A 23,082-nucleotide genomic window follows, 5' to 3' on the forward strand; every position below is an offset into this window, starting at 1 on the left:
ATATACACCTGGGAACTCGGGAGTCGCCTCACCAACCCCACTCTACCCCCCCCCCCCCACATCTAACCCCCAGGCCTTAGGAAGAACAGAAATTTTACAGTGTTCCCAAATCCAGTGTACCTCCAAGGGCCTCAGCAGCAGAAGATGCTAGATTTTTAGGCTTGGGGTCTGCCATGTATGCAACTCGGTTTCTACCCCAATAATAACTCTGGCTTGCACCTCTCAGGTTGTTTTCTGCATCCTAATCCCCAACCCCTATCTCCAAGCTCTAAACGCCAAGAAGCTAACTGGGCCAGCCTGTACTTAAGACCAGTCTCATCAGGAGTCACTGACCCGTGTCTGGAGCCCACCCTGGCTCACTTGGTTGTGTTAGGCAGGTTCACATGGAGCAAAAAATAGTTACGTGAGCAGTTTTGTTTAGAGGTGAGCATGGGGTGGCAAAACACAGAACAGATCTAGTATTCAGGTTTAGTGTGTTCATAACAATTCTCAGTTTATTGGAACTGGATTTTTATAGAGACGAGTAAATGACATAGCTTTTCAGTATGCCCATTCACGAAACAGAAGAGGCTTTAGAGGTGCAGACACTTTTTATCAAGTGTTGAAAGGCACTGTTTTTTCCTTTTTTTTTTTTTTTTTAAAAGATTTTATTTATTTATTTGAGAGATAGAGCATGCAAGCAAGGAGAAGGAGTAGAGGGAGAGGGACAAACAGACTCCATGCTGAGCACAGGACCTGAGGCCATGCTCAGTCTTGACCCTGAGATCATAACCTTAGTCTAAATCAAGAGTAGGGGGGCGCCTGGGTGGCTCAGTGGGTTAAAGCATTTGCCTTTGGCTCGGTCATGATCCCAGGGTCCTGGGATGGAGCCCCACATTGGGCTCTCTGCTCAGCGGGGAGCCTGCTTCTGCCTCCCTCTCTGCCTACTTGTGATCTCTGTCTGTCAAATAAAAAAATTAAAAAAAAATTTTAAATCAAGAGTAGGATACTTAACCGACTATACCACCCAGGCTCTCCAAGGCACTGTATTTCCTAAAGCTAGTTTATACCCCTGAGATTTCATATTTTAACCATGAGGATAAACATTTTCCAAAGACACTTTGTAGAACTAAGGGAAAATAGTCATTTTGGAAATGATGCAAGAGCTAAGCATTGTTCATTTAGAAGAGAGTTGGATGAGAGGCTTTGAGGAAAATTCTGCTCACCATGTGGTTAAAGCCCAGGGCATTGGTCCTCAGCTACCCCACCAGAGTCATCTGGGAATCATTTTCAAACAACATGTGAGCGCTTGGCCTGGTTAAAAAAACCATTACAGATCTTAATGGATCAAAGTCAACTTACGATGGGGCTACATCCCAATAAATCTATTCTAAGATGAAAATACCATTAAGTTGAAAGTACATTTAATACACTTAAACTACCGAACATCATGGCTTAGCCTAACTTACCTTAGATGTGCTCAGAACACTTAAGTTGGCCTACAGTTGGGCAAAATCACATAACACAAAGCCTATCTTCTTTTTTTTTTAAGATTATTTATTTACTTGACAGACACAAGTAGGCAGAGAGGCAGGCAGGGAGAGAAGGGGAAGCAGGCTCCCTGCTGAGCAGAGAGCCCGATGCGGGACTCGATCCCAGGACCCGAGATCATGACCCGAGCCAAAGGCAGAGGCAACCCACTGAGCCACCCAGGTGCCCCACAAAGTCTGTCTCGTAATAAAGTGTTGACTACCTCATGTTTATTGAGTACTGTACCGAAAGTGAAAAATAGAAAAAAGGTGTGTGTGGAGAATATTCGACTGTTAATTGGTCAGTTGTCTACCCTTGTGATTACAGGGCTGACCGGGAGTCTCAACTCATTGCCACCAACCAGCATCACAAGAGAGTGTCCTACCGCCTATTGCTAGCCCAGGAAAAGATCAAAATCTGAATTTAAAGTACGGTTTCTACTGAATGTGTCACTTTGACACCATCGTAAAGTCAAAAAACCTAAGTCAAATCATAATAGGTCAGGGACTGTCTGTATTAAGTAAAATTATGTCTCAATTACTACTTTAAATCTTTTAATATAGTAGTTGATGATGCTAAGATGAAGTTTCTCTATTGTTAATAGAATAAGGTTAAAGATAACCAAATTAAAATTCTATGGCAAGTCAGGCTAGGGTTATTAGAGGAATTTCTTGAAACCAGGGCATGTTTCTTAGAAGAAAAAGGGTGATGATAGAGGGTTCTAAAATTGAAGGCCGCCTATATGTCTGTTTACATGACCCTGTTAAAGAACAGACTGGATTTGAGATGGGGTAGAACTCTGAAGCATGCAGTGGTATTCTGTTGATTGGTTTTCATTTCCTCATAACTTTTTTTTTAAAGATTTATTTATTTATTTATTTGACAGACAGAGATCACAGGTAAACAGAGAGGCGGTGGGTGGGGAGCAGGCTCCCCGCTGAGCAGAGAGCCCAATGCAGGGCTCAATCCCAGGACCCTGGGATCATGACCTGAGCCGAAGGCAGAGGCTTTAACCCACTGAGCCACCCACGCGCCCCAATTTCCTCATAACTTCTGAGGTGGCAGAAGCCAACCACTCACAAGGTTTCCACATCATTTTTTTTTTTTTTTTTAAGAATTTATTTATTTATCTGAGAGAGCTCTCGTACAAGCGGGAGGGGCAGAGGGAACGGGACAAGCAGACTCCATGCCGAGTGCAGAGCCCAACACGGGGCTCAGTCTCACACGATCCTGACATCAGGACCTGACCTGAAATCAAGAGTCTGATGCTTAACTGACTGAGCCACCCAGGCGCCCCCACATCATCTCTTAGTCATCTGGCCCCTGCCTCTCCCGCTCACCCCTGGTAGCAGGATGGAACTGATACCTGAAGAGGTTGAGGAGGCCACTTTCCTACTGCTTCCATGGCTTCTCTAGTGCAGTCATGGACAACAAAGATCTCTGTTGTAGGGGGCTCAGAGCACCTTGGTTTTTCCTGTAGGCCAGGGGTAGGAGAGGTAGAGACAAGGACTGGCAACCAGGCCTCAGCATCCAGACACAGACCGAAGAGCAAGGGCTGGCAGGCATTTCGGAGAGAGAGGATTTTCATATATATAATTTTTGTTTTATGGATAGCAGGGCTTCTCATTAACACTGATTTTATAGTTTGACAACCAAACATCTTTCATTAAAGAGTCTACCTAAATGACATTGAAATTTATGTAAAAATGTGTCTTATTGAAGACCAACTATGTCCCAGCATAGGGTCGGGTATTTATACCCACAAAATGGCTAATCCTCGTACCAGCCTTATGGGGAAGATACTATTTTTCCTTTGAGTTTATTATTGTTATTATTATTAATAGTAATTTCTACACCCAACATGGAGCTCAAAGATCAAGAGTCTCATACTCTTCCAACTGAGCCAGCCAGGCGCCCAGGGGAGATACTGTTTATCTGGGGTTTAGATTTGAGGAAACTGTAGCTTATACAAGGTTAAATAAATTACCCAAAATATAGCTAATAAGTCACAGAACGTAGGTCTAACATCTTGGAATCCAGAGCATTTCCTGGAGTCTTTCAACATAAAAATTCATATCTAAATCAACAAGTGACTATAATCTAGCATTATACATATGCAATACTTTTTCCTGACACCATACCAAGTCTGCCTTTGAATTCTAATTTTGCTTTTCTGTTGTCAGCTCTTAATCTGGTTAATCTCAGTTCTGTTGCCATTGGACTTGGCTCAGTAAATGAATACCTGAATGGGTTTTCAGCCTTCCCATCTCTTCACCTTCCTTTCAGCTTTCTTGAAACTATTTTTTTTAAATATATTTATTTATTTATTTGACAGAGAAAGAGAGAGAGATCACAAGAAGGCAGAGAGGCGGGGCGGGGGGGAAATCAGGCTCCCTGCTGAGCAGAGAGCCCGATGCAGTGCTCGATCCCAGGACCCTGAGATCATGACCTGAGCCAAAGGCAGAGGCTTTAACCCACTGAGCCACCCAGGTGCCCCTCCTTTCAGCTTTCTTTTTTTTTTTTTTTTAAGGTTTTATTTATTTATTTGACAGAGATCACAAGTAGGCAGAGAGAGAGGAGGAAGCAGGCACCCCGCTGAGCAGAGAGCCCGATGCGGGGCTCGATGCGGGGCTCGATCCCAGGACCCTGGGATCATGACCTGAGCTGAAGGCAGCGGCTTTAACCCACTGAGCCACCCAGGCACCCCTCCTTTCAGCTTTCTAAACATGCTTCTTTACCTTCTGCTGCTTTATTTTAGAAGACTATACAGGCAAAGAAAATGAGTGTTTTGTTTTTAAGTGTCCCAAGTCTTCGTGAGCACCCAATGAGGCTTATGTGTACCTGTTCACATATGCATATTTTTTTTTTTTAAAGATTTTATTTATTTATTTGACAGACAGAGATCACAAGCAGGCAGAGAGGCAGGCAGAGAGAGAGGAGGAAGCAGGCTCCCTGCTGAGCAGAGAGCCCGATGCGGGGCTCGATCCCAGGACCCCGGGACTGTGACCTGAGCCAAAGGCAGAGGCTTTAACCCACTGAGCCACTCAGGCACCCCCACATATGCATATTTTTAAGTAAATTCTGCACCCAGCCTGGGGTCAAACTCAGAACCCTGAGATCAAGAAGAGTTGCATGCTTTCCTGACGAAATCAGCCAGGCCCTCAGCCCATTCATATTTTAAAGGCAAGGGCTGCAGTGGTCAAAGGGCATCCACACCACCCAGTGCACCTCTGCATGTACCACCCTCTTGACCTCACACATACTCCGTCACATGCAGGTGAGGGAACAGGTACCAAGAAGGGAGACGACAGACCAGATTTTCTGTTTGCAGAATGAAAACTGCCTACCAGATGAACTTCTCTGTTTTTATAGCTACACAGTTTCCACTTGTGGCTTTTAAAACATAAAACACTACCAGGGTTACATTTATGTGATCAACTGGTTTTCAAAAGGGTTTGAATTTTCTTCCCCCGCAACAATTCTAGGCAGTAGGCCCAGAGAGAAGGCACCAGGGCCAGTTAAGTGCCTGAGCACTCAGCTTCTAATCCTTGCTACCTTCCACATTTTTTTTTTAAGTGTTTTCTCTTTCCTCATAAGCTCAACATTACAAAGATGTTTTTTAAAAGAAAAATGTTAAGACTTTATTCAAGATATAGATCAGGCATTATAACAAAACAGCAGAACTTCAACCTTTGGAATACTGTAATTTTACACCCCTTTGATGCACAGTCCAGTATACTATTTTATTACAGATCATTCTATAGGGACTACAGGAGTAAACTAGGGAAAATGCACAGGAACCATCCGGAAGGTCAGCTCTCTGAGCGTGCGCCATTGGAGAATGAAGCACGTCCTTTGCAGGTCAAACACTGTGCAAGGGGAGGACTAGGGAAGTACTCCGCTGTGATCATGGTGGACAAGCACTGTTACCACAAACACACAGACAGTTTACTGGAGAGAACATACACTTCAGAGGCCAGTGGAGTGAGCAAGCTAATCACACAAAGCCAGGAGGGATTATGACAAAGCTCTCCGGGGTCTAAGTACACCGCCCCGTCTCACCTCCTCAGAAACAGAACAGGTGCCCAATGGCAAAGAACTAAAAGTTATTACGTGAAAATTACAGACTTTTGAGCTAGCATTTTGTAAACAGCCTGTGTCTGTAAATCAGCAAATTAAAGGTGTTCAGTTATGCCCTCTAGACAGAGCAGCACACCACTACATGTACACTCGGAGGCATTCACATTTTCTGTCAGTCCATACACGAATATGCAGCTCATTGGGGGAGTAAACACATTTTGCTAGAAATAGGACAGCGGCTCTCGTTTGTACAGTGAGTGTTTTTAAGAGAGAAACCAACTCCCTCATCAACACTTGAAGGAAAAATAGTTCCATTTACATTAAGACAGCAGTTTGGGTACCTTTCTATTTTCTAAATCTTGAATGAAGTAATACAGCGTGTCTGAGAGTAGAGTGCTTCAAACTTGTTTTTGGCATAGTTGAGTGCAAACTTGGTAGCTTGTCCTTGTTAAAACTTTACATTGTAAAATGGTGAAAATACAGTTTGTTCACGAAGGATCTCTGCTGCTAAAGGCATTTATTGTTTTGCCAAAAAAAAAAAAAAAATTTTTTTTTTTTTTTTTTTTGCTAAAAAGCTGAAGTGAAGCTGTTTCTGATAATTCTGGGTAGCCCCAACTAACAGGTAAATACATTTAAAGCATATATTTTTCTTCTGAAACTATTCAGTGAGCCTGAAGAAACAGATATTCTGTCTTCCCTAAGGGGTTTAGGTATTGGTGGGTGTGGGGCACAGACAATGAAAAGCCCTCTTAACCACGAATTTGCTTATAGGTTTGTTTTCCTAAATCCTGTTGTAAATTACAGAGTCACCTTCAGGGGCATTGTGGGAAGAAGGGATTTAAATATGCATATCTGGCAACAACCAACTTCAGGTAAAACTGTTTCTCAGGTGGCTAAGATCCAGCCAGGGTGTCAGCAGCCAAGACTACTGACGTGTGTGTTCGCCGAGCTTAGTAATGCAACAGTCTTGAACCAGGTCTGCTTATGGCTGGTTGACAGTAAGTTCTATGTGGTACATAACACTAATTCTCTAGTCTTCAGAGCATATCTATGAACAAACACAATCCAAGTATTATAAATGACTGCGTTGTGACCACTGCATGCATTACACTGAAAGAAAACAACAATTCTAAGCACAAATATACAAGTCCTACGTTTAGGCTCAGCTCTCCCTGAGGGGAGGAGCTACCTTGGGCCAAAATGCTACCTAAACCAGATTCTTCTTTTCAGATAAAGTTCTCAGTCTAAGTAGAGAGTCCCCTCAACAGTGCTCTACTCTAGTAAGCGATCCTGGCCTGCATAAGACGTCCAGTAAGCCATGGAGTGCCCGTGAGTGCATGACTTCTGTCACTCACATTCTGCACAAGCCAGGAAGGGAACAGAAGGGTGCCGCCCAGGGCGCTGAGCAGCAAGTCAGTTCGTAAAGATCTCAAGCTCTGAAACCTTTCTAGAACCCAGCATTTTGACAGGTGTCTCAGGTGTATTTGATGGCATATCTGAAACATACCTTTAGGTTTGGTTTGGGTTGGGTTGGGTTGGGTTGACTGGTTGGCTTTTGCTTAGTGTTCTCTTAATCAAGATGTTCAGATTATAGGCTCCTCTACCTGGGGAAATAAGTCACAGAACCAGTCCCGATGAAGGAGAAACAGTCATTCTTCCAGCACTTTTGGAACACTCAAAACGATTCCCCTCAACAGGCCTGTGAGTTCACATCCCCAGGAAGTTTCACCAAGGGTGAGCCACCTGCCTAAAGCTTTGGTAAATCCCTTGAAATGATTCAGAAGCTCTTAATCCAGAATCCAGGGGGAGACAAGCGTCTTGTGATTTCTCTTATTCTGGGCTGCTCCCCTGGCCTCATTACACTCCTCTCTGTCATTACAATATTGTCTCCTCATGCTAAGCATCTCTGGCGTTTTGGCTAAACATCTGTCTGAAGAAGATGGACCGTCGTCCTGCTGGAAAAGGGATGTTCTACTGGAGTTGTGTTTAGAAGCTTCAGAAGCACATCTGAGACATTCTCTGGAATCAAAATAATATTTTACACATCTTGTAGTTTTCTTACATATTAGAACCTCTGGCAGCCCTTGCGAGTCCATCTGATTAAGCCAAAACTGATAAATATGTACATCATAGTCCAAAGTATTAGTACCAAGAACAAAAAAAGTTTAAAAAAATCGCTCTGTTTGCATTTACAGGACTAAAAACGAAGTATGCGACAAATAAATTACAAATGTACATCTTGGCAGTGTGAGGGTGATCTCTTATATTTCTAAAAACACACTGCTGACAATCCAATTGTGGAAAATTACTAACCTCAGAAGACTTAAAGGTCACCCCCCCACATTACCTTTCCCTTTAGCCTCTCCCCAGCAACATAAAGAAAAGGAAAATTAAAGTCTTTCAAGTGGAAGAGGGGAGAGAGAAAAGGCTGTGTCTGTGAGGCTGCATACTCAAAGCACGCCAGCTTGCGGATTTCTACGTTATTAGTGACTAGCTCTTTAAGGCAGAGAAGAAACATTCTGTGGGTCCGGTGCTGTTGGCTCATCTCACTCACGTGGTTTCAGTGGCTGAGGATGAGGTACTTTTCTTCCTAAAGCGGGATCGAAGAACTCTAGGCGGTGCCTGCCAGAGGAAACAGAAAAAGGCATCCCTCAATGTGGCGTAAGCGTGGAAACTTTGGAGCGAGCACCTTTGTGGGTTTGTGTTGAGACACACGCACACGTGTGTGAGGCAGCCGGCTGGGAATCTGGGGACCGGGTCACATCCCAAGCATCCCATGCTGAGCCAGTTGAGAAGGCAGCCGCCTCCCTCCCGCTTCACCCTCTCCTATGTCCCTGGGTCTCCCCAGCAAACGGTTGCGCAGAAGGATGGCACACACCTTTCTTGTTTCTGCCTTGGGAGCAAAATGATCCTAGAAAGCGATTCAGCACAGAGGAAATGCTTCCCCATCTCTTCCCTTGTCTTTGGTCTTTCCTTGAGAAACGAGCCTCATGTTTCCAGGTACGTGCCTAAAATTCCCATCGCCCAGTTCCCAGTCCTCCTTCTGGATGTGGAATCCTTGAAAGCACGGCAAGCCCCACAGCAAAGGGAAACACTGCCTCCACCTCATCTCCCATACAAATGGCTATCAAGGGGGGAGCCCTCCTTCCATGGAACACATAGATCACAGAAGTTACTTCTACCATGAAAGAAAAGAAAATTTTTGTCCCGGCGGAGCCCTCAAGGCCAGGGGCAGGAAGGGGAAATGTTTACCAGCGGCCTCTGGACACAGAGTAAAAGAAGACACAGAGTAAAAGAAGAATCAGAGAAAACTAACTCGTAGTTAGTTAGCTGTCTCAGGCTGAAGTAAACAGGAAAGCAGCTCAAGCAGCTTTAACAAAACAAAACCCAAATGGCATAAACCCTCAGACCCTACGGCATTTTGGGCACCTTTCCTTGGGAGAGCTGAGCCCCTCTCCCCAGCACAGGGTGGCCCAGGCTCTGACGGACTGCCCCAACAGAGTCTAAACCCAGACATCTTTTACCAAAACCTCCAACTTCAAAACTGACCCGTGCGTGCCCCACCCTGGAAAGGACTCTGATGAACTCCGGTTCGCCCAGTGGTAATAACCACAGTCCTAGTCTGAAAGGGGTCCACTGGCCAAGGTGCTCGGGTAAGGGAACATTTCAGTGCATTCCCTCATCTAAGTCTCACGGGGGTCCCTACACTGAGGACAGGGGGCCTCCCAACTTGCCTCAGATGAACGCTCAGGCCACAGTATTCAGCAGATGGGGCCCAGGAGAGGAGACGAGAGGGGCAGAGAGGAAGACTCGGGAGTCCCCAGTTCTGCCAGCCTGCCCTGTACCTGGGCCCAAGGCTGGCAACTCCCTATCTACATCACAAAGCAAGGCCTCTGAGGCTCCAGGCTTGGCCCTCCGGCTGCCAACACTCCACCCACATCCACAGCAATCAGGTACATTTGGTTTGGGTCTTTTTAGAGGGCTGTGCCCTGCCAGTAAAATTTTCTCAGGATTTGCTTTGTACTAGGCACTATTGCTGTGTCTTAGAGAAACAGTGATGAACAGCTTCCTTTAAAAAACGTGTCAAATAACGTATTTTCTTCCTCCTAAAACACACATTTGGGTTGCTTTTCATTCACATATCATCTTAGGTTAGTGCTTGCAAATTTTTAAGTTTTATTTTAGGTACTATATCACCTCCAATATCTAAATAAAATGAGCAGAGTCTTTTTTGCCCCTAGGCAAGGATCTGGATGCTACCTAGCGTTCTGTCCTTTTTGTTTGATGGAGAGAGAGGCACTCGAGAGATGCTGGGGGTCCCAAGAGCTGCTACTCCCAGAACCCCAGATCTCCAGGGCAAAGCCCTTGTGCAAACACATGCTCCAGCCCGCAGCCCCAGACCCCTTGTACCTCCAGGGGGATTTCCGTCCTTCGAAGAGCCTTATACTTGTACATGAAATCCAGCAGATCTTCCTCCTCCTCGTCCGAAAATGCCAGTGGGTTTTGGACCTGGTGGGGGTCCCAAGCCTTCACACCACCCTCATTCACATCTCCCTCAACCACTTAATGTCCATTTACAATCTACACAAAGGAGACAAAGTACAGCAGGGAGGGATCAGTGTAGAAAAGAGCGAGGAAGGGCAGGCAAGGTCAAGGTTAGGTATATCACACAACAAGCCTGTTAGGACAGCCAAGGTCCCCGGTGTGTGAAGCAGGAGCCCGCATCCTCTGGGCCTCCCTGCAGGGCGGTCCTGGGCTGTGAGCGTGCCGCTAGAAACTGGCAGGCACCATGCACAGGAAGAAGCAGAGGTTTCAGAACCTACTGGATAAGCTGCCAAGGAACGTGGGGGCATTGCTGCCCTGACAGAAGGAAAACACTGCCTTAGCCAAGAGGTGTCAAACCCTGCCGCTGAGACCTATGACGTCACACCAAAGGGTGCTCAGGGAAAGAATGTCCTCTAGAATGGATAAATGCCGTGATGGTAGAGGGGCCTGGCGGCTTCCTCTAGTCCACGGACAAGCTGTGTTCACAGTGCATTATACTTGCATGTTCAGCTCCGAGCCTTCTTTGAGACAGGATGTCAAATACCAGGAAGCCTTCAGGGAGAACCTTAAGCAAAGTTACATCGATTGTTTTCCTTTCAAAGGCCAAGTCCCAGAGAAGCAAAGATGCCCAGTGGAAAGAAAATGGAGGAATACTCTCCCCCACACACACAAGACAGCAAGATTCCTGTTTTAGTCTACCTTGATTAAATCCACAAGTAAAATTCCAGAATTAATTCATGTCATTGAATGCGTAGTGTTTTTTTAGAATGTTCAATTCTTAAACATATTCCATGTCATCTGGCCAGGTGGTCAGCACATACCCAGCTTATCTGACACGCAAAGAGATAGCTTTTTACAATCCATATGTTGTTTTTACTTAGAAACACAGACTGTAGAGTAGGGGGCCCTCAGGTAATCCGGTCAACCACCCCATGGCCTGCGCAAAGAAAACCGAACTCCTTCTGGAACGCCCTGCTACTGCTCCTAAAAACACAGTGAGCCCCCAGATGTGTTCTCCCCATCAACAGGGGACTCACTAGACTATAACACAGCACCCAACTTAACCAGGTGTGGGTTAAGCAAAAATAACAACAGACCCTAACCTTGACCAGGTTTTCCAGGCACTGCTGCTGTACTCCCCAACAGCCATCAGGAGGCAGCATGAGAGCTAGTTGTCTTAACTGCCAGTTGCAAAGTAGACCTGTAGGCTAGGAATGGCTTTGGTAAGGGCCAAGATTTCGATCATTAATCTTCCTTTGAGTTTTTTGCTCTGTGCATCCCCCAACCCGGGGGGTGGGGTGGGTGGGTTTAGGTTATCCTCTGGTTCCACCCTAGGTGGAATCAGGAAGTCATCTGGGAGCCTCATCTCATCTCAAGTCAGACCTTGACACTATCACAGAGAAATTCCTTCTGGACACAGATAGCCCTTGTCTGATGGGAGGGAAAAGAAACAGGACTTCCTAGAGCATGAAGTCCTTGGACTAGGGCAGAAACCACAGACGCAGCCTGGCCAGTTCAGCCCCAGTGCCAAACTGCATCCTGGAAGTGGGCGTGGGGACTGGTTTGAATCCGTGCCTCTGTTCCCTCCAAATCTTGGCCCAGGGCTTTCCCTGTGCTGATGCTATCCACTCCTTAATAGTCTGATCACTTCCAGAGACGACCTCTGGGTGGGGAAAGTGACTCTCATGCAAGTTCATGGCCACAGCCACCATGTCCAAACCTCAGGTGATGGCGGCCAAGGACCTGAGCCAGCAGAGCGGCTGTCCTATTGCCCAAGGCTGGGTGGCCTAGAGGGAAGTGCAGGAGCCCCTGCTGTCTGCCCTAGTCTCACGACATTCCATATTAGCAAATGTGTCAGCCGGACTGAGAAGGTGGGGAGCGGCCCCACCTCTTATCTCTGTGGGGCAGGCAGGGAGGAAGAACACTTGGAGACCAGAGTAGATGCATCTGCACTGAGCCGGAGGCCCTTCTCCCCACACCCCCCGCCCCACCCCGCTCCCATAGTGCCAAACAACCCCCAGGTTAGCGAACACATCCCACACAGCACACATTAGCAGGTGCCATTAATGGAAGTCAGCAAACGTGTTGCAGAAGAGCACACTCGTCTGGAACACTTACATCCGCGTCCCCGACAGCCACCGAGGAGAGAGAAAACAAGATTCTGTTAGGGAAAAGGTCTTCGGGGATGAAACTCACACACGTGTGAGCATGCAAGCCTGTGGACAGGTGCACGCCCAGACACACAGTCCCTCCCTTCCCACGCTCTAAACCTCGGACAGCTCCTGCTGCTGGAGGAAACACGCAGCCCGGGCCACACTCCAGGCCAATGCAATTCTCTCTCTCTTTCAAAAGGGTGAATAAAAGACATGACTTTGCTTTTTAAAATGATGTCCCATGCGCTTGACTTTTTTTTTCTTTTAAGAAAAAAGTACATCTCTATGACTAATTCTGAGCAGTAATACAGACTTGAGTTTTTATATTACATCGAGGCAGGTAGAGAGGAGAGGGAGGAGAAAGAGCAGCCAGGCAGGAAGGAGAGGAAATAATAATAAAAATAAAGAGAGGGAGGAGGAGACCTGTGCCAGAAACAGCAGGAAATTGACTGACAGGGGCAGAAATGGAGCCGAAGTGGGGAGAGAACGTTCTACTGGGGTCTGAGATGCACAGATGAAAATCATCTCAAGGGACCAGGAGGGGCCTTCTGACCGGAGTGTCTGTGACCCCCTGAAATCCTCTCCCACAGCGTCACTGGCCAGAGCTAGCCTCCACCTCCCCCAACACCATCTGCTGACTCTTCCCACCCGGCACCCTTCACTTGCAGAGATGGCCACATTTTATGGAGGAGGGGACAGAGACCTGCACAGCTCAGGGACTTTCCCACCAGTACAGAGGGCCTGGTGTAGACCAACCTGGTTCCTTGCCAGCAAACCCTGGGGAGACTTGGAGGTGTGGGAGAGAATTCTGGGGCACTGGGTGTTAGAGGGCCCAAGAAAGGGAGGGCTGCGACAAAGTCCCAGATCATAGCTCTGAGCAGAGTCACCCCAGCCCAAGGCCCCACCAAGCCCAGCCCGCTACCCAGTCCCTAACACCCCCATTCCCGTAGGTCCTGGGGAGAGCAACCTTGACTAAATCCCTACAGTCGACTGAAATTCTATTTCAATGCACTGGAAATGCAGCCTCTGATTTGGAAATCATCAGCAGTCACGAAAAGGTGAGGGCATCCCAGAAAACAGCACAAAGCAGTCCCGTGAGGAAGGAATGGAGGAGAAGGCAGCTGTCTCCTCCCCAGTCCCCCAAGGAGTAATATGCCAGAATTAGAGGCTTTCAGAATGGCTCACGGAATTTATGAACTCAAAACTGGTGAGTAGTTAGAAATAACCACAGTTGCCTGGGGTTGCTGGGACCTCAAGGTCACCATGAACCAGTATGTCCACTAGGTCTAAGCACTAGCCTCTATCACTGCAATGCAATTTTCCTTCATAAAACTGAGATATAACTGACATATAACATGTTATTTGTGATATATATATGTGTCTGTGTGTTTGTATGTGCGTGTATATATGTATATACATATGTGTCTGTTTCTGATGCGGACTGGGTGGCCTCTGAGTCATGCAGAGCTGGTCAGAGTTAGACCCCTGGGTAGGACACCAGTCTCCACTGTCCTCCTGCTCAGAACTCTTTTGACTGTCAGTTCGCACTGGGTTTATGGTCTCCAAAACACACAGGTCCTACACGGACTTTCAAAAGCCTTAGAGAAATCTTACAAATGAAGAAATGAAGGGAAACAGGATACTTCCTAAAACCAGCTCACGCCCTCTGTTCTCACCACTATGGGAGGCATGGCCATGCCTTGGCCGCCCCAGCACTGGGAGCACAGGCAGTAGAGAGGACCATGCTTGCCTCCTCCTCCCCTCATGTCAGCTAGACGCTATAGGCCCCAGTGGTCTTTTGCCTTGGAGCCAAAGGCAGCTCCTCCATGGCGGACACCCTCCATGGTGGGTATAAGGGGAGCTGAGTTGGTCTAGCACCATGGCCAGTCCCTCACGTGTCTACTCAGGGTCAGGGACACAGCAGGAGCAGATCGGGAGAGAACACGTCCAACCACAGGGCGGCCACGGCTGCATCAAGCCATCGCTTGCTCACAGGAAAGGCAGGAGCATGAGTCCCTGTCCAGGACTGGGAAACCCTGTTTTCCTCCCTGCTCCCGGAGGTTTCCTGGCTGCTCCAGGCTGAAATACAAAAGCCTTTTCACGGACATTTTCACAACCACGCAGTGAGGTGGGGAGGCAGGATCTTTATGTCTATTTTACCAAGGGAAAATCGAGGCTCAGCATGGTTAGGTGGTTCACGCACGGTTACACAGCTAGTAAGCGGCAAAGCAGGGCCAGGGCTCCCTTGGCTGCACCTGGACCGAGACCCTGGAGCTATGGGGATCTGTCACGTCCAAGGACTGGGGTTAAGTTCCTGTGTCCTCATCACAGAGCACCAGGAAATATGGCCTGAGGTGGTCTCAGAAGATCTCCACACTTTCTTTGATACACCTTCCTTCAAGAGGTGGAGATTAATTCCCCTCCCCTTGAGTGGGGGCTGGACCTAATGACTCTCTCCCAACAAACAAAAGAAGGCAGAGGTGGTGGCATGTGACTTCAAAGACTAGGTCCAAAAACCTACTGCGGCCTCCTGAGTGTCCTCTCTCTACCAGATCACTCACTCCAGGTGAAGCCAGCTGCTATGTTGTAAGGAAGCTTAGGCAGCCCGAGAGAGACCCATGTGGTAAGGACCCGAGCCTGCAGCCAGGAGCCACGAGAGAGCCATCTTAGAGGCAGATCCTCAAAGCTCAGTCAAGCCTTCCGATGACCACAGCACCTGCCAGTATCCTGGCTACAACTCTTCATAGACCCTGACCCGGAACCCCCCCAGTTCAGCTGCTCCTGAATTCCGAGCCTGCACACACTGTAAGATAACACAGGTTTGTTATTTCAGGGAGTTAACCTCCTGAATTCCCCACAGACTGTGCAGCTGGAAGGGAGCCCCAGGGTCAGGCGCCAGCTTCTGGTTAGAACCTCCGCCAGAGGCGAGAGCCCAGCACGCTGCACAGAGGCTGGCTGCTTACTCACCTTTCCGGGTCCTGCAGGTGGAGCAGCAGGTACACACTGTGGGGATGGGGGACATCATCAGTGATACCCCTCACTCGGCAGGAACCAGCCCCAGGCAAGCGGGGAGGCTCCAGTGGGTTCAATATAGGGGTCCCAGGACTGTGGGTCTCTGTAGAGACACCAAGGTGGGGGAAGGAGATCATTCCGGATTCCGCTTCTTCTCAGGGGCTAAAAAATACCCATGCCTGGCCCACAGAGGTCTGTCCTTAAGTCCTCCAAAAAATAATTGCCACTGCACCCGCCCCCACATCCCTGCTCTTGATGCCTTCCAGTTCAGAATGGCCTCCAGGAAACCTTCTCAGACTGACCTCTGGCTCTCCGGAGTGCTTAGGGTCAGTCACTTGGCTGTTGCTTTGCAAACTCTACTGGTCTCAGTACCCATCTGGGCCTTGGTATACAGTAGGTGCTTACTAAATACATGCTGAGCGTCTCCAAAATCATGGAAGGCAAGGATCATTCTTTCAACACCCTCTGCACCCTTCTTGGGGTTCAATGCCAAGCTTTCAATAAATGGTGTCTAACAAAATTTTGTAGGGAGGGCAATATGTTCCTGGAAAGTCTGTATTTTTATTTCACACCAGGGATACGTATTTTTATTTTACATACACTGTTCCATAATATCTCACTCTGTTTTGTCCTTTTCTCACTAGGCACCATGTTTTTGAGATCCGCCTGGATGAACCTTGAGACTGCTGCCTCCCACAGCTGCACACATCTCCGTGGGGTCCAGCCACCGCCTCTTATCTGTCCGCTGTTAGGCTGCCTTCAACAGCTGCCAGCTGTCCAGGCTTGGCAAATTCTCCTGTTTGCTCTCCTCCCAACCCTAAGACATAGGCTGAATAGGGATTACGGTACCCTCTTTCCAGAGGAAAGCACTCGAGGGAACTGTGCTCGTCTTCCATGCCCAGGTCGAATTCTGTAGTAGTGACCACCTGGGGTATTGTTCCGAGAAAGGGTCGGCGGCCCAATGAGAACAATGTGGAAAGTGCCTAAGGATGTCTGCCTTGCTCACACTGTGTCTGCTGCTCTGCGCAGGCCCACAGTTGCCCTGCCCAGAATGGGAGCCCAGACACCAGCCCCACCTGACCACGCCTAGTGTCCAAGGCCCATGAGGCCAGGAGGGAAGAACACCAGCCCTTGGTAGCTGGGCCTCCTCTGCCAGACATCCTTCCAGGCACCTCGATCCCCAACTGCCCTGGAGCCTCTGATCTGGGTGCTTTTGCGGCATGCCCAGGCCCCGGGTCATCTTTCACCTGTCTCTCTTCCCGAGAGGACTTTTATTTTAGGCCCCAGGACAGCTGGAGCGAGTGCCACATGGTCCCTGCCCTTCCTGCTGGGTCAGCACCTCCCTCCTCTGCCCCCTGGAATCACAGGTGCTGTGGCCGAAGGGAGCAGCCGGGAGAGCAGGCGGCATCCTGTGGTAGCATGAAGGTTCTCTGCTTCTCCAGGAGCTCCGAGGGCTCAGCCTGAGTTCCGGCATGCCACGGAGTGCGTCAGAGCTAATGGGAGGCGGCAGGACTAGCACCGAGACGGAGAATCCCAAACCCGCGTCTATCTAGTGCTGGTCTGGGAAAACGGTCGAAGCCGGGCACATGCTTCCCATCGCCTTCTGACCTTACCAGGCTTCTCCCTTTCCCACGTTCCGAGGCTGCCCTGAATCACCCACCAAGGAGCAGTCTAGGCAGGACGCCTGGATCTAGTCCTGGGTGGCCTTGGCACCGTACATGACCTCTCTGAACCTACTTCCTCTACTTGGTTCACTTTATAATGACAACATAGAATCTTAGAGGGCGAGGGACTGTGGGGCCGCTGAGGCCCACGTGCTGGCCAAAGCAGGAAGACCTCCTTAGAGCCTCAGTACATGACCATCCAACTTTGGTTTGGCTCCTTCCAATTTTCAGGGACCTCTCAAGGCAGCTCATTTGTCTCCTGGACACTTTCCCATTAGAAAACGTTTTCATGGGTGGGGTTAGATAACAACAGAAGCAATAGCAGCTACTACATAAAATGCTAGGCATGACCCTAAGCACTCTTGCACGGATTATCTTATTTGAATCCTCAAGACACCCCTACAAATGGGTATTGTCATCCCGTGTGTACAGATAGGGAACCTGAGCCCAAGTCATACAGGTAGGAAGCAGCTGCCCCCTGGGGACTTTATCAACTTTAGCCCATTGGTTCTTGCTCTATCCTCTGAGCCTCCCAGAACTGGGGCCCATTTTTCTTCCAAATAACAGTTTACATTGAGGTTCTGTAGCCCAGGAGCTTACCGAAGGTGGAGGTGACCCCTAATTCCAGTTTTTAGCCCTATTTCTGAGATAGTGTCCAGTAGGTCAGAAGCTGGAGATGCACAAGGACACCTAGATGGTGGAGGGGTGAGCACCTGGAGGGCACTGGCCCAGGAGTGAGGAGGCCCCAGAGAACTCCAGTCAGTGGGTTACCCTGGATACCGTTCCCTTCCCTGGGCCTCAGTCTCTTCATTGATTGAACGATCCTGAGGTCCCTGCCTGCCTGGACTTCTGGGATTCCGTTCTGAACTCTCCTGGGGGAGGATTCACTTAGGAGATAACCCCCGACCCAAGATGATCCTCACCCCTATGGCCAAGCTTCGACCTTCCCAACCCCACTGGAGTTAAACCATTTTCCCTCCAAGAAAAACAGCCACAATCTTCACACCCGGGGCCTGGGGTAAAGTGGGCTATTCCTCAGAATGATGGACACCGGGCCTGGCTCTGAGCTGTTCCCCTCTCCCTGGCAGGGCACGTGAGTCTTTATTCCTAGGGCAGCCATAGGGCCCCTTTGTTCCCAAACCTGTCCATGACCCCCAAAGTCAGGCGGGGTCCCTGAGGCTTGGGCTGCACCTCACAGCACAGGGTCAGGGCTCCGCTCTGTGTTCAAGAGCAGGGCTGCTACCAGGCACATGTCACAGACCCAGGCTCTAAAAGGGTGGTCTGATTCCCATCTGCAAGGCTTGATTTCCCACCAAGGGTGAGGAGTCAAGCTGGCAATCCAGGACTGGCCCCTGTACCCTCTTCACCATTAACCCAGCCATGCTCAGCCCCTGAGAGCCAAGGGCCCTGGAAGCTCCCCAAGTAATGGTCTGGGAAGATGTGAGTCCTGGCCCAGCACCCTACCCCCTCATAAGCCCCCAACCCATGCCCCCTCAATAAGCCTGAAACCCACTGATGGGTCAGACACCCGTGGGTTCCGAATTTGGCTGTACCTCAACACCATCCCATATGTGAATCTCCTCCCCGACTTGCTGACCCCTCCAGACATGGATGCTGGACTCTGCATGTTTAACGGAGCCCCGAGGTCAATGCTAATATAAGCATCCTGAGACACTGGGGATACAGGTGGGGTCTCCCTAAAGCCATGGCCTCTGCAGGAATCAGACCTCAGAGCTAGTGTGGCCCTTGGCACATAGTGGCTGATGGTGTGCGTGGTGAATGGGGGCTCAGGGCTGGGAGGAGATGGTGGAGTGATGAAGTACAGGAGACGTTTCGGCAGGGGAAAAGGACCACAGGAGCCGTAAGCCCTGGGTGGGGAGGAGGAAAAATTCAGGTGCAGGTAAGCCCTCCTGGGAGTGTGGGGTCAGAGAGGAAAAGAGGGGAGAAAGCTGCTTTGGCTGAGGGCCAGCTGTGCCCACAGCCTCCAGACTTGGTTCAGGCACTATTCCCCAACCACCCTCAGATCATCAGATGGAGCACGCAAGACCCTTTGGTGCAGGTGGTCTAATCCTGTCCCCTGATCAGAGTCCCCAGGCTAGCCTCCCATGCTGGCCTGAGTGATGCTCTCAGCTGGCCTGGAATGATCAGATGGACATCTGTGTGGATGGCAATGCCGGGTTATATGCCACATGATGTGGACTGCGCCGCTGGCAACAAAAGCAAAGCTTATGAACTGGAAAGGGGGAAGAGGGAAATGACACCTACCTGAGCTGCTAGCACTCTCAGAAGCGCTCCTGGACATCTTGGGCTGGCCGTGTTTGCCGGTGGCTCGCCCGGACCCCGGTGTGGGGGTGCTGGAGGGAGCAGGGGCACCGTCACCCCTGATGGTGGTGAGGTCCTGCATGCTGAAGCTGCGAAGTCTCTCTGATAAGGCACCCTGCCCCTGGAGACAACACAGAAGGGGGCCCAGGTCAGAGGCCTGCCCTACACAGCACAGGCTGCGGGGCAGGCGGCAGGCAGACACCATACAGGGGGTTTCTGGCAGTCAGCCAGGTGGAACTCAAGAGCTGAAAGGACTCTGCAGAGGGTCGGGGGCCGGGTGTACTTGCTGGAAGCACCGAGAGGGTCAAGGTCTAGAATGTTCCAAGGCCTTCTGTGGGTCCCAGCAATTGTTCCTTTGGCTCCTGGCTCCTTCCTCTCCTTCAGACGCCCACATCACGGTGAGCCAGAGCCAGAGACAGACTCACTCCGGGCTGAAGAAAGCAGCCAGCCGTTGCTGCTTCTCTGGCTTTAACATGAATAAAAATCCCTACGTAGCCACATTTTGCTCAGTTCCTAGGACATAAGAATCTGGTCAGAAAGAGCAAAACCTAATAATCTGTGTGCTCGGGCCTTCCTCTTTTCCAAGGAAATAAAATTCAGCCAGTGTTTTTTTTTTTTTTTAAATGTTTGACAACAGTGATTTCTCTTCTCTGTTCATGTTGCTGTGTATGAGGCGCATTTCCTTCTACTCTAGCATCTGAGCTTCATAAAATACACAAAAGGTAATGAATCAGGAAAGCGGGAAAATGATATTAAAAAAAAAAAAAGCCCTGCTGACTCTAACCATTTCATATTCTGAGAGAGTCACAGAATTCATCTCAGGGGAATATTGTTCTTTTGTTTAGGAAAGCAAGATCAATCCATTATACTTATGAAAGGGAAGGTCCTTGCTGTCTGGATGAGAGAATCTGTGTCGGAATGAAAAGGATCACAGCGATGCTGATGCTCAGGGAGAGTGGTATTGCCCCAGGGGAGCCTCAGGGGTTGGAGAGGGAGCTTGCATTTGGGGGAGAAGGACCTGAGAGGGAGGCCAGGGTCTGGTAGGAGACTGGGGTTATTGAGAATGGGATTGGGATTTGAATAGGAGGAGACTGGCCAGTAACCACCAGGCAAATGGATGAAGCTGGGCGTCGTCAGAAATACTGGTGGGCCTGTAGAATTTCCACAGGGGCAAGGACAGCAGGGGATGGGGGAGGAGATATTCTACTTGGATAAGGAAGGAAAGAGTGGTTCTAGAGGGCTGGAGGCCTTGGGGACAATAAGGCACAACAGATGGAACAGAACCAACAAATAAGCACAAAATCAGTGGGAACAGCTAACGAGAAGGTTCTGGTTTGGGGGTGGGATGGATGAAACAAACAGGGACCACAATGGCTTAGTGGGATGCTTTCAACATGGCAGAGGGTTTGGAGGACATTTTTCATTTCACTTGAGGAGAATAAAGGAAAAAAAAAAAAAGCAATGAAAACAGCCAGCAAAGCAGAGCAGTCCATACAAGTGACTAGTCAAAGAGCCAGTTAGAAAAAGGAGCAAATGCAGAATGAGTTCGTTAGAGCGAAGAGGGGAAACAAAAGGAGCTTGCAGACAGGTCTAGAAGAAATGTTGGGGTAAAACAACATGCATGAAAATATGAAAAAGACCAGTTCTCAACCTACCAAAGATATAAAAACGTCTCTAGGAAACTAACAACAAAAAAGAAAACTATTTTAATACTCAAATAAAATTAGAACTGTATATCCAGGCAAAGGCGAGTCTGATGTTAAAAAGAGATGGAAATCCCCCTGTTAGCCTCAGATACCACTCTGTATAATGGCGGCCAAGGAGTCGAGGGCTCACCTTCTAGCCATGAACAACTGGGTGGTCTGCGCCATGAAAACCAGGTGGGACTAGCTGCCCAGTATAATCCCCTCCAAGAGCTATCAGCCAACAATCCACGATTATTTCACCTGGAAGCATTTTAGGTGACATCCAGAACTCAGAAGAAATGAGAGGACTGAAGAACAAAAATTGATTCTGAAAAGAAGGGGGGAAATATTGCTACGGACAATGCCATAATTCAGTGTTAGTTTCACACCCAGGAAGACCATTCACTGGCTCGCTTTCAGTCTTCCTCTGTTTAGTTACTCTTGTCCAACAAGAAACAATTTATCAAGGACGTTCTCTGGGCAAGAAGCTGTGCTAGGTGTTATTAGGAAACATCAACAATACAGCTTGATTTTGGACTAAATATAAAAAGACAAATGTATAAATAACCACACAGAGCTGCCGGACCAGAAGGTATAGAAATCGAGGATGAAGAGCAAGGGTTCTAGAGTCAAATTACAGTCCTATCATGGATTGCTGGGTGACCTTAATCTCTCCCCACCTCAATATTCTCCTCCGCCAAGGAGCATCCACATGGCGGGATATGGGGAGGGGGGAGGGTTACATGAGATTATGCCCAAACAATATCCATTACAAAGCCCAATGCCTAGTAAGTGTTCAAAAAATGCCAGTTATGATGATGGTGATGACGATGGTGCTGATGATGATACTGCCTCCTGAAACACACAAATTGCTGTTGGAATAAAAAAATGAAAAGACTACATCGGGCCAAAAGGACACAGACGGGCTTCATGACCCCAAGCCCAAATAAATGGCCAGGGATAAACTCCATCAATGTGTCTGCTAGTTCTTGCAAATGCTCAGTAATCTATCTGAGAGCAGGCACCATAAATGGCCTCTTCGGCAAAGCAGGGGATTCCACTCCCAGAAGCCAGCCAACCTAGCTCCAATATCACTAGCATCATGAAGACCAGAAGTGGCAGAAGTTAGCAAAGAAAAGGGGTAATAATAGCTCTGTATCAACATAGTCCTGACTCAGGCAAAATCAGAGTAGCATAGATTCAAGGATCTCAAAAACAAATCAGCCTTTATCTGTCAAACCAATCTGAGATGGTTAGAACTGATATGGCCTTCTCATTTGTAAACCTCTCAGCCCTGCTCAGACTCCTGTCCATACCTCATTCCCATTCATTTTCCACAAACCCCAATCCACCCTGCTACTTGGGCTCTGCTCTGGAGAACCTCCATTTTATTATTCTGAGAACAGCCAAGAGTTGTTCACTGGTATTCCACAAAATTGGGCTCCCTATTTTGGGAAAATTAAGTTGGATCCCCTAAGTTTATTAAAGCTTAATAACCAGGGGCACCTGGGTGGCTCAGTTGGCTGAGTGACTGCCTTCGGTTCAGGTCATGATCCTGGAGTTCCAGGATCGAGCCCTGCATTGGGCTCCCTTGCTCAGTGCGGGGGAGGAGGGAGGTCTGCTTCTCCCTCTGCTGTTCCCCCTCTCATACTCTCTCTCTCTCTCAAATAAATAAAATCTTCTTTAAAAAAGGCTTAATACCATATTCTCCATAATTCAATTATCCATATTACCACATTAAAGCCTCTGAGAAGTCCTACAGTGTTTCAGATTAACTCACTGTATCTCAAATGAATTTGCCCACAGTGGGGTATACTGTTGGTTGGCCATCCAAAAATCATCCCCCACCCCATTCTTGACATGGTGAAAAAATACCCAGATTTCCCAATCTCCCTCTTAAGGATGGATGGCTATGTGATCCAATTCTGCCCAATGGAAGGAGAAATCTGCTAAGGAATTTCTGGGAGAGGAACTTTCTCTTGCTAAGAGAAGAAAGGCCTGACCCTGCTCCCTGTTTTCTGCCTCTGATTCTGGTGGAGGGGCCATTTTGTGACTAAGAGACTCACAGAAACATCCATCCAGAGCCTCAACATCACTCCCTCACCAGAATAA

At 48.5% G+C, this 23,082-nt stretch overlaps 1 protein-coding gene across 4 annotated transcripts in view; it reads right to left on the bottom strand.

Annotated features, from left to right (window-relative positions):
* Positions 1–6,122: 6,122 nt before the first annotated feature.
* Positions 6,123–23,082, bottom strand: part of REEP1 (receptor accessory protein 1) — a 104,448-nt gene continuing 87,488 nt past the window's right edge. For 2 of the 4 annotated variants that reach the window (XM_032352684.1, XM_032352685.1), the window contains 5 exons: positions 19,229–19,406; positions 15,255–15,290; positions 10,000–10,151; positions 8,144–8,211; positions 6,123–7,608 (listed from right to left, as the gene is read on the bottom strand). In XM_032352684.1, the coding sequence (XP_032208575.1) occupies positions 7,377–7,608; positions 8,144–8,211; positions 10,000–10,151; positions 15,255–15,290; positions 19,229–19,406 (666 nt within the window). In that variant the 3' untranslated portion in view covers positions 6,123–7,376. Of the gene's footprint in view, positions 8,212–9,999; positions 12,248–15,254; positions 15,291–19,228; positions 19,407–23,082 lie in introns of those variants that run through there. The other 2 variants (XM_032352686.1, XM_032352687.1) reach the window with 2 other exon arrangements.

The sequence above is a fragment of the Mustela erminea genome, chromosome 7 (genome assembly GCF_009829155.1).
Source record: "Mustela erminea isolate mMusErm1 chromosome 7, mMusErm1.Pri, whole genome shotgun sequence".
NCBI classification, from domain to species: Eukaryota; Metazoa; Chordata; class Mammalia; order Carnivora; family Mustelidae; genus Mustela; species Mustela erminea.